Raw genomic sequence first — 11,717 nt, 5'->3', positions numbered from 1 at the left:
ACAGGAGCCCCGCGGGAGGTCGGTGCGCCGGCCATGGGATGGGACCCCCGCGTCCGTGGGGGCGCCAATGACCCCGGAGGGGCCCGACGGGGCTGCTTCCTACGACAGGACCTCTTGCTCCTCCTCCCTCCGCCGACGCCCACTGCGGGGGGGCCAGAACCCGAGGTCAAAGGCTCCGGTTGGGCCGGGCATCGCCCTCCCTTGCTCAGGAATGTAGAACCCCCAAAAGCTCCGACGGCTCTTTCTTGGGCTGAGACCCTTTCCAACCCGCTATCCACTCAAAACAAAACTCTTCCCGAAGGACGGGGCGGCCTGGGGGAGATGCCGAGGCCTCCCCGGCAGGATGGGGGGGGGTTGGTTGGAGAGGAGCGGGGGCTCCTGCGGGGTCACTTCCCGACCCCCTCCTGGAACCCACCCCCTTTCCCACTGGAACGAACTCCCACCAGAGGTGGTGGAATCTCCTTCCCTGGGGGTCTTAAGCAGAGGTTGGATGGACACCTGTCATGGATGCTTGAGCCGAGATTCCTGCATTGCAGGGGGTTGGACTGGATGACCCTTGGGGTCCCTTCCAACTCTATGATTCTATGACATTTTGTGTGTGTGTCCCCCACCCATCGTTTTGCTCAAGAGAGGGTCGCCCAACGACGGCTTTGCAAAGAGGCACTCTGGACATGGGCTCCGAATTCCGGAGTGGGGCGCACCCAGAGATTCCTGCTCGACCTAGTGGCCACTTCGCTCTCGGCTCCCACAAGATCCCGTTCTCGCCCCCCGGCTGCTTAACACTCGGCAGGGAAAGGTCCTGAGAACCTCTAGCGCCCCTTCGCATCACGCTCAGACGCCGCGCCAGTTCTAAGGCCAACCCTGACCCTTCCTGCCTCATTCAAGGGAGTGAGGGGGCAAGTTTTCTGATGATATTAAATAGCTCAGGTTCACTGAAACAACGGGAGAGCTCCAAAAAGACCTTTTCAAACTGAGTGGGCAATAAAATGGCAGATGCATTTCCACGTATAGAAGCGTAAAGTGATGCATGTTGGTGAAAATATTATTATTATTACACCTACAAGCTCATGAGGTCTGAACTGGGGGTGACGGACCACGAACAAGACTTTGGGGTCCTCGCGGATTACTCTATTAAGATGTGGACCCAGTGTGTGGCGGCAGTGAAAAAGGAAATCATTCCGTGGGATCTAGGGATCATTAGGGAAGGAATGGGAAATGGACGATGTCATAAGGCCCTTGTACCAATTTATGGTGTGACCGTATTTGGAGTCCTGCGCACAGTTCTGGTCACCTCGCCTCAGAAAGGAGACTGTAGAAGAAAGAGGAACTGACAGGATTAAGGGCGCGGGGGGGGGGGCAGCTCCCCTATGAGGTTGCAGCATTCGGGACTTTTTAGTTTAGGGGAAAAGCAAGTGAGAGCAGCGACCTAATGTGATTTTATAAAATTCCGCGTGGCGTGGAGAAAATGCACAGATAAAAGTTGCTCTCCCTCCCTCATAACTTGTGGGCATTCAGTGAAGCTGAATAATGGAAGATTCAGGACAGACAAAAGAAAGGGATTATTCAGGCAGCGCAGAGTTAACCTGCGGAACTCCTTCCCGCAGGAAGCAGTGATGGCTTCAAAAGAGGATGAGAGAGATTCATGGCCACTATTCTACCAGGGACAGTCAAACTTCTGAATAGCAGTTGCTGGAAATCACAGGACGGCTCTTGGGCTCGGATCCTGATTGCGGGTCCACATCCCCACCCCCCGTGGGTGGTTGTCTGCTGGAGGGTACCCTCAGGCTTACTCGGGAGTAAGTTGACTGCTCCTATTGAGATAAGGGCTCGTGGCAGGGGAGGGAGCTGTCGCCATGTTCAGGAAGCTGAACAGGGGTGGGGTGGGGGCTTTATAGAATCCTAGAAATGAAGAGTTGGAAGGGACCCTAAGGCTCATCCAGTCGATCCCCCTGCAAAGCAGGAAACCCCCTGCAAAGCATCCGTGACAGGTGGCCATCCAGCCTCTGCTACATGGAGGGCTTCCCCAAAGCAGCTTGTGCACTTTTAAAAATTGTCGTTTGGAGTTCACGGTCAGGGAGAAGCGAGCGACCATGCAGACTTTTGCCGCCTACAGCCACATTTGCAGATCCACGTCTCCTCAGGTGAGCCTTGGTGAGTTCTGGATCCGCGAGGTGGACGCAGCCACGCCCTGCAGACGAAGGGAGGCCAAGTCGACCGCGGCTGGTTCATCGCCCTCCCCATTGAGTGGTGTTCAAACCAATGTGTGCCTTGGGGGTGTTTGAAGTTGGGGTGTACATACTGCCCCAGCATTATCCCTCCAGGTCCCAGGGGTCTCAGGGGCTGGGAGTCCCTCCGAACAGCCTTAGAATGACGCGCCAACCGCGACCATAACAGGACGGAGGTCGCTTGGCCACCGTCGCTTCATGTTCTGGCAAGGATCCTTCTCCGCCATTTAGATTATTGCAGCACGTTGGAAGCGCCGGGCCTGAAAACTACGCCTGGTGCCCTGGTCCAAAACAGGACCGCGAGGCTGCTACCTGGGACGGCGCCAGTCAGACATCGCTGCGTCACCTGCGCGGCTCCCGGTTCCTTTCGAGGCTCCGTGAAGGGGCTGGTCTGGTCTCCACCTTTAAAGCTCCGAGTGGGCTGGCGGCCTTCTCGCTCCTAGACCTGCCCAAACCTGGGCGGCCCCTTGCTCTGGCCGGGCGATCCTTTGCCCCGAGGGAGGAGGCAAGGGGCGAGAAGTGGGGCAGTGCACGCACGCGCGCCCTAGTTGTGGGTATGGGATGTTCTCTTCACTCGGCGCCCGGAAGACCTTTTTTTTAAAAAAAGAAAGATTCAGGCTTTTCAAATATTCTGTTACCCAATATTTTGTACCACCGTTTGTGTATTTTTAGTTATCCTGTAAAACTGGCTTTATTGCTCTTTTGTGGAATGGTTGCATGCTGCGAATTGTTATTTTATTGCGGCTCTAACTGTACTTTATGCTGTTAGCTGGCCAGAGAAGATCAGCTGGCATAAGAAGCTCCCTCATCCCAGGTCAGACCATTTAGCAACCCGCCTCTTCAGACCACGGGGGTCCCTCTACTCATTTCCCCGAGGCGGGCAGATGCAAACGGAGGAGACCGGCAGGACTCAGGAGTTGAGCGCGGAAGAGGGAATTGCAGCCGGTGTAACTTGCGCGACACCGTCCACCTGGTGATTCAACCTGTGGCGTATCTGGAAAGACTCATAGTCCACAACCCCCAAGCCAGGCCCCCAGTCCAGTCCAAAAATGCATGCTCAGCCACAGATACACTCCCCCCCCATCCGAAGAACAGGATCAATCACTGCTTATATTCAACTTATAAAACACATTGAAGGATTTTCAGTCAGCTGAAATGCAACATTTAACGTTTATTTAGAAATGCAAACAGTGCTCTCATTCCTGACCACCTCCTTCAAAGCGGGGTGTTTTGGGGGGCGCGGGGGGTGTTCCTTCAGTTATTCTTGCCTCCGGTGAATGACGTCATCGCTCCGGCTCCGAGCAGAGTCCTGGAGCTGCGCCCCCTGGCGTCCCCCCTCCCGGGCGCCTCACCTTTCGGGAGGCGGCTCAGAAGCCCCCGTGTGCCCGGTGGCGCTTCTGCCGCGTCAGTGGAGGCAGCCCTGCAACTGGGGGAGAGGAGGGGGCGGCGGGGGAAATAATTATTGCAACCGGAGCAAGCAACGGAGAGACGTGGGAGACAGCATCTCAAAAACGCGAATCTGTGGCTGGTGGGCAAATCAACGTATTACCGGCAGTCTAGGCCAATTTAATACACGCGAGGGGGCCACGCAGCGCTCCTTAGCGAAGCCCCCGCCCGCGGCTCAGGAAGCCTCCCGGTTCCCGAGCCCAAAACGGCGCTGGCAAGTTGCACTTCTGGAAAAGTTTCCCTGCAGTTTAGTTCGGGCATTGCGCTGCCTCCAGCGCCCTCTGCCGGTGGCCTGGAGCAGCTGCACGCGGTTGCCTCGGTCGCCTGGGCGGCCCGCTTCGACGGGACGGACCCGCAAGGAGCCTTTGCACTGGGGGAGCGGACTCCAGCCCCACCCACTGACCCACCCGGAGGCTTCAGCTGCTGCGCACCTCGGACTGCGCCTGCCCCCGCCTCTCACTTCCGGGAGTGAGCCAGACAGCCCCTCTCCCCGCCTAGTACAGGACGTCTTCGAAGCGGAGCAGCACGAAGTCGCGCAACGCAGGCGGCAGGGGCAGCTCCGGCAGGGCGCGGATTAGGCGGTCCTCGAGGTGGTTCCGGATCGCGCAGCGCGCCAAGTGCTGCAGGGCGCGCGGACTCTGGCCCAGGGCGAAGAGCGACTGGAAGAGGCGCGGGTGTTGCTGCCGAGAGAGAAGCGGAGAGGCGGTCAGAAAGGGGGGGGGCGCTGGGCTGATCCGCGCAGGGGAGGGGGGCTCCTTTGCGCACCTGCCACCGTCCAGCAAGGGTTAGGCAAGGCAAGCCTGCACGAGCACCAGGGCCCTTCGTAGGGGGGACAGCAAGAGCGCAGCGGCCTGGCGGAATCTCGCGGTGTTTGAGGTGCACGGGCCCCGTCGAGCCACTCTTGCTGTTGCGCCCCACCATAGGATCCCGCGCACTTACCTGCACCAGCTCGGCGGGCACAGCCTCGGCCCAGTCCTCCGTGACGGGCACGCGCGGGTAACAGTTGATCAGGGCCTCGACAGAGCGCGGGGAGGCGCAGCAGTGGCGCAAGACCTGCGACGGGAGGGACGAGGGGAGGCAGCAGTCAGAGACCCGCGCCAGAGCCTGACAGCGCAAGGAGGCCCCGCCAAGGCGCGAGAGTCAGTCCTCCCTGGCGCTGCGCACTTTTGCTCTTTTAGACTCGGTAACCTAGGAGAGCAGCGGGACCCATCCCATCGAGAGCCCCCTGACTGGGAGCCCCCGCCCCCAGCCGCCCGGTAGCCTTCTGAAGTTAGAAGATGCTCCCGATAGAGTCGCTGCCAGCCAGTGTTGGTGATGCTGTGCCAGATGGAGCAACGACCGGCTTCCTCGATTTCTCCAGCCCCGTCGCTGCCGGGCCCTGCTCTGTCTTCTGGTCGCAGCAGGGCCTCGACGGGAATGGCCCCGTTAGGTGAGCTGAAACCCCGGGCGTAACGACCTTTAGGCGCCCATGTCCATTACTTCAGTAGCAATGCAGGCAACTTGGATTTAACTCTCCCGCCCCCGCCCTGCAAATTATGTTTTCCAAGGGCTTCTGCGTTACTGAAGCGTCAGATAACAGGCAGCTCCTTCTATTTGCTGTCCCGGGACCCCTCTGCTGCTTTCTGAGGGTCCTTTGGGGGGGGGCCTGGGCTAGCGGGCGTTGTGCTTCCGCCCCGAGGTCCACCCCTCGCTGCTGCGCTAGTCCCTCGGCCAAATCCCACGTCGGGGGTCTCATGGCCCGGCACCTCCCTGGGGTTCAGGCGGCTGCGCGGCGCCCCTTAGCCGGGGTTTCCCTCTCTCTGGGACTGGACTGAAGCAGCGCCTGAGCCGGCTGCACGGAGCAGCTCCATCCTCATTATCTGGTGTTAATAGGAGATTAATTAGTGTTAATTGTTGATTTTCCTGCATTTTCCCAAAGGGGAGAGCAATCTGCCAAGCCTGGGAATTAAGACAGATGGTTAACCCGTTGCGCGGGGAGGTGGCCGAGATCAGGTGCAGGGGCTGCCGGAGGCTCTGCCCGGAGAGGGGAGAGGAGAGGCCCGTTCCCTCCCCACAACACCCCTTTCGCCCCCCACCCCAGCAGAGGGCAGTGGGCCTTTCCTGCCCCCTGCAGGGTCCGCTTGCAGCGCCGGCAGAACCACCCCTGCAGCTCACAGGAGAAGGCGGAGGGCGGGGTCCTTCGGGGCTCACAAGCCCAACCCTGGAGGGGGACCCAGTGGCAGGCCGTCCCGCAGGTGCTCTTAGGTGCTCTGGAGCTCCGGCTTCACTCAACTGCTGGTCTCAAAGCGACGGAAGCGCCGTAATTATAACGGCTGGAGGCCTCTGAAAGGTCTTGCAAGGACTGTTTTGCTTGCAACCTGAGACAGCATTCGGCGCTAGTTTTCTGCAAGCGGCCCCGTGGGGCCTTTGCCCGGGCAACGTCGGACTGGCCTGATACAGCAAGCTCTCATGTTCTTAACCCGTTTGCGGGGTTCTGGGGTGCCAACTTGGGGGGGGATGATTGGGCAGGTAAGTCCCGCCCTGCATAATCGATCCTATGAAGCGGTGCACGCACACCATTTGAATGGCAATGCCCACCAACTTGGAGGGGGCATTTATGGGGGGGGGGCTGAAGCTCCCTCGGCCCCTAGGAGTTGGTTCCTATGGCGGGACTCCAGCAAGACTTCAGCCCTTTCCGAGGAGGCCACGGCGCAGGTGCCAAACCAGGCAGGTGAGGCGCATGCAGTGCCCTGGACAGTCCCGGCGCCTTCCTCGCCTCTGCCGCCCCCATAGCAGACAGAGGAGCCGTGGACTTGTGGGGCTGACAGCCAGCCAGCCAGCCTTTCCCCGCCCCCGGGCCCCCGGGACTTGAGGCGCCCCTGACCCTTCTCGCCCCGCGCGCACCTTGAGGAGGGCTCCGGGCCAGACGCGGACGGCGCCGTGGTTGAGCAGGTCTCGCACCACCAGCTCGGGCCGATGCTGCAGCTTGTAGGCGGCCACCTGGAGGATGTTGTGCAGCGCCGTGTTGCCGCTGTAGCTCATGATGTTGACGCTGGCGCCGCGGGCGAGGAGCAGCGCCACCACGCGGGGGTTGGCGGCCTTGCAGGCCTGGTGCAGCGGCCGCTGCCGGTCCGCGTCGGGGGCGTCCACGCTCGCGCCCGCCTCCACCAGCTGCCGGCACACCTCGTAGCAGTCGCCCAGCGCCTCCGGAGGGTGCGCCTGGGCGCAGGCGGCGTTCAGCGGGGTCTGCCCCTCGGCGTTGCGCGCCTCCAGGCTGGCGCCGTAGCTCAGGAAGAGGCGCACGTGGCCCGCCAGGCCCAGCCGCGCCGCCAGGTGCAGCGGCGTGTCCTCCTCCTCCTCCGAGGCGCAGTTCACCCGCGCGCCGTGGCACAGCAGCAGCCGAGCGCACCTGCGCGGGGAGAAGCAGAGCGGTCGCCCGGCGCCTTCCTGGGTCCCCCCCCCCCGCCGTCCCCAGGCCTGTGTCCGGGCTCTGCTCCCCCAGGGTCTACTCGGGCAGCCTCTGAGTTCTCCCGGCCGCGGCCAAGCCTGGCTCTTGTGTGCCCCAGAGGGGTTGTGGATTTTCAAACTTGCCCTAGACTAGGGGCTTGTTTTGCTCTTAGGAAAGTTCAGGGCGGCTCACATGAAGGAAGAGGCCTAAAAGTTTGCGTGCTGCTTAGCTTGGCCTGAAGGCGTGAGAAAGAGGAGCTGCCAAAAGGCCCTTCTTCGCGTTTCCTTCCTGGCCTGACTTGAGCTGGTCTCTCTTGGCCAGAATGGCTCCCCTCTGCTTCCAGCATTCTGAATGCAAGTTGCTGGAAGGAAACAACCCGGCGGGATGGAGAGCTGCTCGCCTGTTCGGATCCTGCTCGGGTGCTTCCCAACAGAGGCATCTGCTTGGGCACAGCTAGATGGGCCACTGGCCTGATCCAGAACCGGGCGGTTCTCGCGTTATTGCGTGGGACCTTCTTTCCAGCTAGGGCTGATACTTTCTGCTGGGAGGAGACCTCTCAATTCGGATGTCTCTCCACCGCAGAGACAAGCCCCGCTCTGAATCCTCTTTAGTCCTAGTATCAAGTGTGTATTTCCTGCAATAAATGGAGTTTTCTCCGCCTCCCCATTAGTATGTTTGATTTTATCCTGGGTAAAGTGTGCGCCTCCAACAGGTAATCTGTGGTCTCTCTCTCTCTCTCTCTCTCTCTCTCTCTCTCTCCCTCTCCCCCTCTCCTAGCTTCCAGCTTCTCCTCCAAGAATTTGTCTACTCTTTTTTTGAAGCCATCCAAGTTGGTGGCCATCCCTGCCTCCTGGGGGAGGGAGTTCCGTAGGTTAACTACGCGCTGCCGCCGGACGAATGCCTTTCTTTAGGCTCTCCTGAACCGTCCAGCATTTGGCTTCGCTGGATGCCCCTGAGTTCCAGTGTTATGAGACAGGGACAAGAACTTTACGCACTTCCCCCATGCTATGAGTAATTTTATGATCCGCTATCTTGTCGCCTCTTACTTGCACTTTCTCTAAAGTAAAACGCCCCAAATGCGGCCACTTTCCCCCAGAGGGGAGTCGCTCCTTCCCTCCATCATTCTGGTCGCCCGTTTTCTTGAAAGGGCAGCGAATTGTTAATTAATCATTATTACTGTGGCCTTTTTTTTCAGCCAGGGAGAGGCGCTTGTGGGATTCTCCTGTTTCAATATAACTTGGTCGTCTCGAGCGCTCCGCAGCTCAGGGAGAAAAACTGGGGTTGGGCGGCGGCTACGGGCATTTCCCCGTTTGGGTCCAAGGGGCGCCCTCTGCCGATTGTTTTGCTTCCAGGACCCCAGGACTGACCTTCCTCTGGGAAGCCAGGAGAGGACGGCTGGGTTCCCCACCCCCGAATGGAGGATGAGCGGCCCTTCTCCCCTGCCCCGCGCCCCAGGAGACGCCCCGTCGGGGCTGTGCACCACTCACTCGAGGGAGGCGGGGCTCCGGCACAGGTGAAGCGGCTGGAGCCCTCCTTCCGAGACGGCCAGGGGGTCAGCGCCGAAGGAGAGCAGGAGCCGCACGCAGTCCGTCGTGGCCGCCGCGCACGCCTCGTGCAGCGCAGTCCGGCCGCCCGGCGCCAGGTCCACGTCCGCCCCGCGAAGCAGCAAGTGGCGCAGGCACTCCAGGTAGCCGCGGCTGGCCGTGATGTGCAGCGGGGTGGTCAGCTCCTGCTCGTAGGTCAGCGACCAGAGCCCTGTGGAAGGGAGGAGAGACGCGGGGTCAGGAAGGGCCACAAGGGCGCTCTGCACGTGCTCAGGGGCACGGTGGCGCGCGGAAAGCAGGCTCCAGTGGAAGCCTGCAAGCGCGAGAAGGGCGCGGGAGCGATCCCCAAGCTCCGCGGCAGGTTTTCCTGGGGGGCTTTTCCTACCCCCGCCTCTCCCCCACCCCCGTTGATCTCTGGGCGCACTCAACCAGCGGGAGTTGAATCGGTAGTTCTTCCACTCGTCCTGGTCGCTGGTGTCGAAGACGGAGTTGGGGCCCACTCCGCTCTCGGGGTCGCCCAGGAGGCAGAGGATGGCGCACCCATCGCCCGTCAAGAGCGCCTGCCAGAAGGCCTGCGCCGGGCCCTCGGCCTTGCGCGTGGAGATGGGCTCCATGGCCCCGCCGGACGCGACCCTCGGGGCTTCTCCGGCGGGACAGAGGCTGCGGCTGGGCTGCCCGGGACGGAGGGCTGCGTGCCCGGGTGTCAAGTCGCAGCCCGAGCTATTCTGGGGCTCCCTTGTGACTCGGCAGCAGCAGCGCCGGTGCAAAGGGGAAGCGCCGCGCCAGAAACTGGGAGCGGGGCGAGGGGAGAAGGCAGGTGACCTCCACGTGCTTAGCCAGACGCGCTGCGCAACGCTGGGCCCTGGCACGATCAACCTGGGCCGGTGGTGGTGGCCTACCTGGCAGGGTTGTTTTGACAAGGAAGGCACGAGAAACCCGTCTGCAAAGGAGCAGATGGCCAGCCCCAGCTGGCGGGGAGGGTCAGCAGCATGTGAGGCGCGCGAGCCCGGCCGCGGGAGGAAAAGGCCGGAGGTGGGAGCGCTCTCCGCGCGTTAACCTGGAAGCAAACCTTCCGCCCTTCTGCCAGGCAGCAGCTCCCCACGACTGAGGCCATAAGCGGGACACGCCCTGGGGGGGGGGGGCAGCAACTGCTCTCCTTCAGAGGCCTCCTGCCTCCGGTCCTGGAGCGCCGAAAGGATGATTCGCCTCTGCCAACTTGTCTAATCCCCTTTTAAAGAATGCTTTAGTTGAGATTCCTGCATTGCAGGGGGTCGGACTAGATGACCCTCAGGGTCCCTTCCAACTCTGCACCTCTAGGATCTATAAAGTCGCCTAAAATGAGGGATCACCACAATCTGTAGCTGCAAAGCTGTAGCTTGAAGGCCCTTTTGCTCCCAGGCTCCCTCCCACCCACCCATTCTGCCCCTTCCCCCTTCTACCTTTAACCTTTTTGCAAGCATAACTTTCATAATCCCTGTTTGGTTTTGCCAATTTGAAAGTGGGAAGGGAGAGACAAGGGTTGTGTTTTTTTTGGCTTGTTTGTTTTTAAAGTGACAGTATAAAAGAGACTTAGCAGCTCTTGTTATGCTTCCAAAATAAAGGTTTGTTTGTGAAGAATCATTTTTAACTGGCAAACAACATATTTTAAAGGAAAAAAACCTATTCGCTACATTGCATCATCATACTGAATAAACTGACAGATGGCTGGGGTATAAATAATAAATTATTATTAATAATAATATAATAATATATAAACTCTCTGTGTGTGGGAGTTTCCAAAGTGTCAAGGATAAACAAAGTATTTTATAAAGGGTCTCATTACCTTCCTCTCCTGGGGGGGGGGGGCAGGAGGCTGCAGTGCTCACCCCTCCCTTTGCCCCTGGATTGCAAACCAGCCATCTATCATGTTTCCTGGGCCACTTCCTCCGGGGGACTTGCCCCTTCTCCCTACAGCCCCATCACTCTTGCTCTTGGGGTGTCTCAGGCTGGAGAACACAAGACTCTTAACCTTGGTCCTGGGTTCGAGTCCCCTGTTGGGCAAAAGATGGCGTTGGACTAAATGAGCCCTGTGGTCTCTTTCCAACTCTACAAGGATCATTAGCTCCTTCGGCCTACACTTCTCACTTGAGCGGCCTAATAGAATCATGGAAAAGGGACCCCCCGGGCACATGGACCTCCATGCTCCAAGCCACCTTGCTCCCCGCCTTCCACAGCTTCCCTTACCCCATTTCTGGCTGGTCCAGCGCAGATCTTGGCTCTTGGCGTGGATGACCAAGTTGACCTCGGCGCGCTCTGAGAAGTGCCTCTGCACCCCGTCCAGGTCTCCCGTGTAGAGGGCGTTCTGGACCACCATGTCCCGGCACTCTGAGGGCAGCTCTTTGTAGGTCCTCCTGCCCCAAGAAGCCACCGGGCCTTGGCAGGAGACCTGGCTCTTGGCACCCTCCCACCTCCATCTCAGCTCCGCATCCAGCCCCAAGGAACGCCACCTGGAGGCCCTGGAGGAGGAAGACGAGGAGGGGAGGGACCTGGACATGAGCTTCCTCTGAGAGAGACGGCTCTCCTTCAGCGCCTGCGACTGCTGGCAGCGGCGGCAGCGGCTGGGGGGCTTCTGCCCTTGAAGAGCTGTGTGCTTGCAGGACCCAGGCCTGACTCAGGGCGTATAAATAGTTCTCTTGGCAGCCACCGCCTGCCTGCCTGCCTGCCTGCTGCTGGCTTCTTTTATCATCAGCTCCCAAAATACATTGCAGCATTTGAGACAAGGGAGGTGTTTTGTGGCAGACCTGGGGAGATTCCGAATGTTTGCAAGCATGTGCAGAGTGTCTTCCCAAAAGTTCCCCGCACATGAGGAAACGTTTTTCTTCAGCTCACAAAAAGCAGACCCAATTCTGGAAAATAAGGCCCCTTTCCAAAGTGAGGAAAATGCTCATCCTGGAGACAGACAGTGAGGGAATGGTCATCCTCTGAGATTTCCACCCAAAGTGCCCTTTGGGGAGCTGAAAATCACCTTCCATGCACAACTTATTTTAGGATAATCTTTGAGAACAATTATGACCTCCAAGGATGCTTAGGCAGACT

The 11,717-nt window shown here is 59.6% G+C and overlaps 2 protein-coding genes across 5 annotated transcripts in view; both read right to left on the bottom strand.

Moving 5' to 3' along the window:
- LOC310660898 (uncharacterized protein) overlaps nucleotides 1–11,717 on the bottom strand; it is a 561,482-nt gene that overhangs the window by 352,059 nt on the left and 197,706 nt on the right. The gene's annotated exons all lie outside the window — the stretch shown is intronic.
- On the bottom strand, nucleotides 3,377–11,298 carry ASB10 (ankyrin repeat and SOCS box containing 10). 4 transcript variants are annotated; one of them, XM_083406631.1, is made up of 6 exons: nucleotides 10,866–11,269; nucleotides 8,586–8,853; nucleotides 6,555–7,059; nucleotides 4,611–4,724; nucleotides 4,103–4,351; nucleotides 3,377–3,645 (listed from the first exon to the last, which is right to left on the bottom strand). In XM_083406631.1, the coding sequence occupies exons 1-5, from the start codon at nucleotides 11,173–11,175 to the stop codon at nucleotides 4,166–4,168; spliced, it is 1,383 nt and encodes a 460-aa protein (XP_083262757.1). In that variant the 5' UTR covers nucleotides 11,176–11,269; the 3' UTR covers nucleotides 3,377–3,645; nucleotides 4,103–4,165. The 4 variants fall into 4 exon arrangements, with proteins under 4 accessions (XP_083262757.1, XP_083262760.1, XP_083262758.1 ...); XM_083406634.1 differs by lacking the exon at nucleotides 10,866–11,269 and adding an exon at nucleotides 9,072–9,400; XM_083406632.1 differs by having other exon boundaries at nucleotides 3,377–4,351; nucleotides 10,866–11,298.

This window comes from Podarcis tiliguerta (genome assembly GCF_965153285.1).
Source record: "Podarcis tiliguerta genome assembly, chromosome: 12".
In the NCBI taxonomy this organism is placed as follows: Eukaryota; Metazoa; Chordata; class Lepidosauria; order Squamata; family Lacertidae; genus Podarcis; species Podarcis tiliguerta.
This window is presented reverse-complemented; position numbering and strand designations above follow the sequence as displayed.

Coding starts and splice junctions, on each gene's coding strand:
- ASB10 (XM_083406632.1), bottom strand. CDS start 11,175: ATGTCCAGGTCCCTCCCCTCCTCGTCTTCCTCCTCCAGGGCCTCCAGG. Junction 7,060..8,585: donor CGGAGCCCCGCCTCCCTCGA/GTGAGTGGTGCA, acceptor CTCCCCGCGCAG/GTGCGCTCGGCTGCTGCTGT. Junction 4,725..6,554: donor GGCCCGGAGCCCTCCTCAAG/GTGCGCGCGGGG, acceptor CTCCCGTCGCAG/GTCTTGCGCCACTGCTGCGC.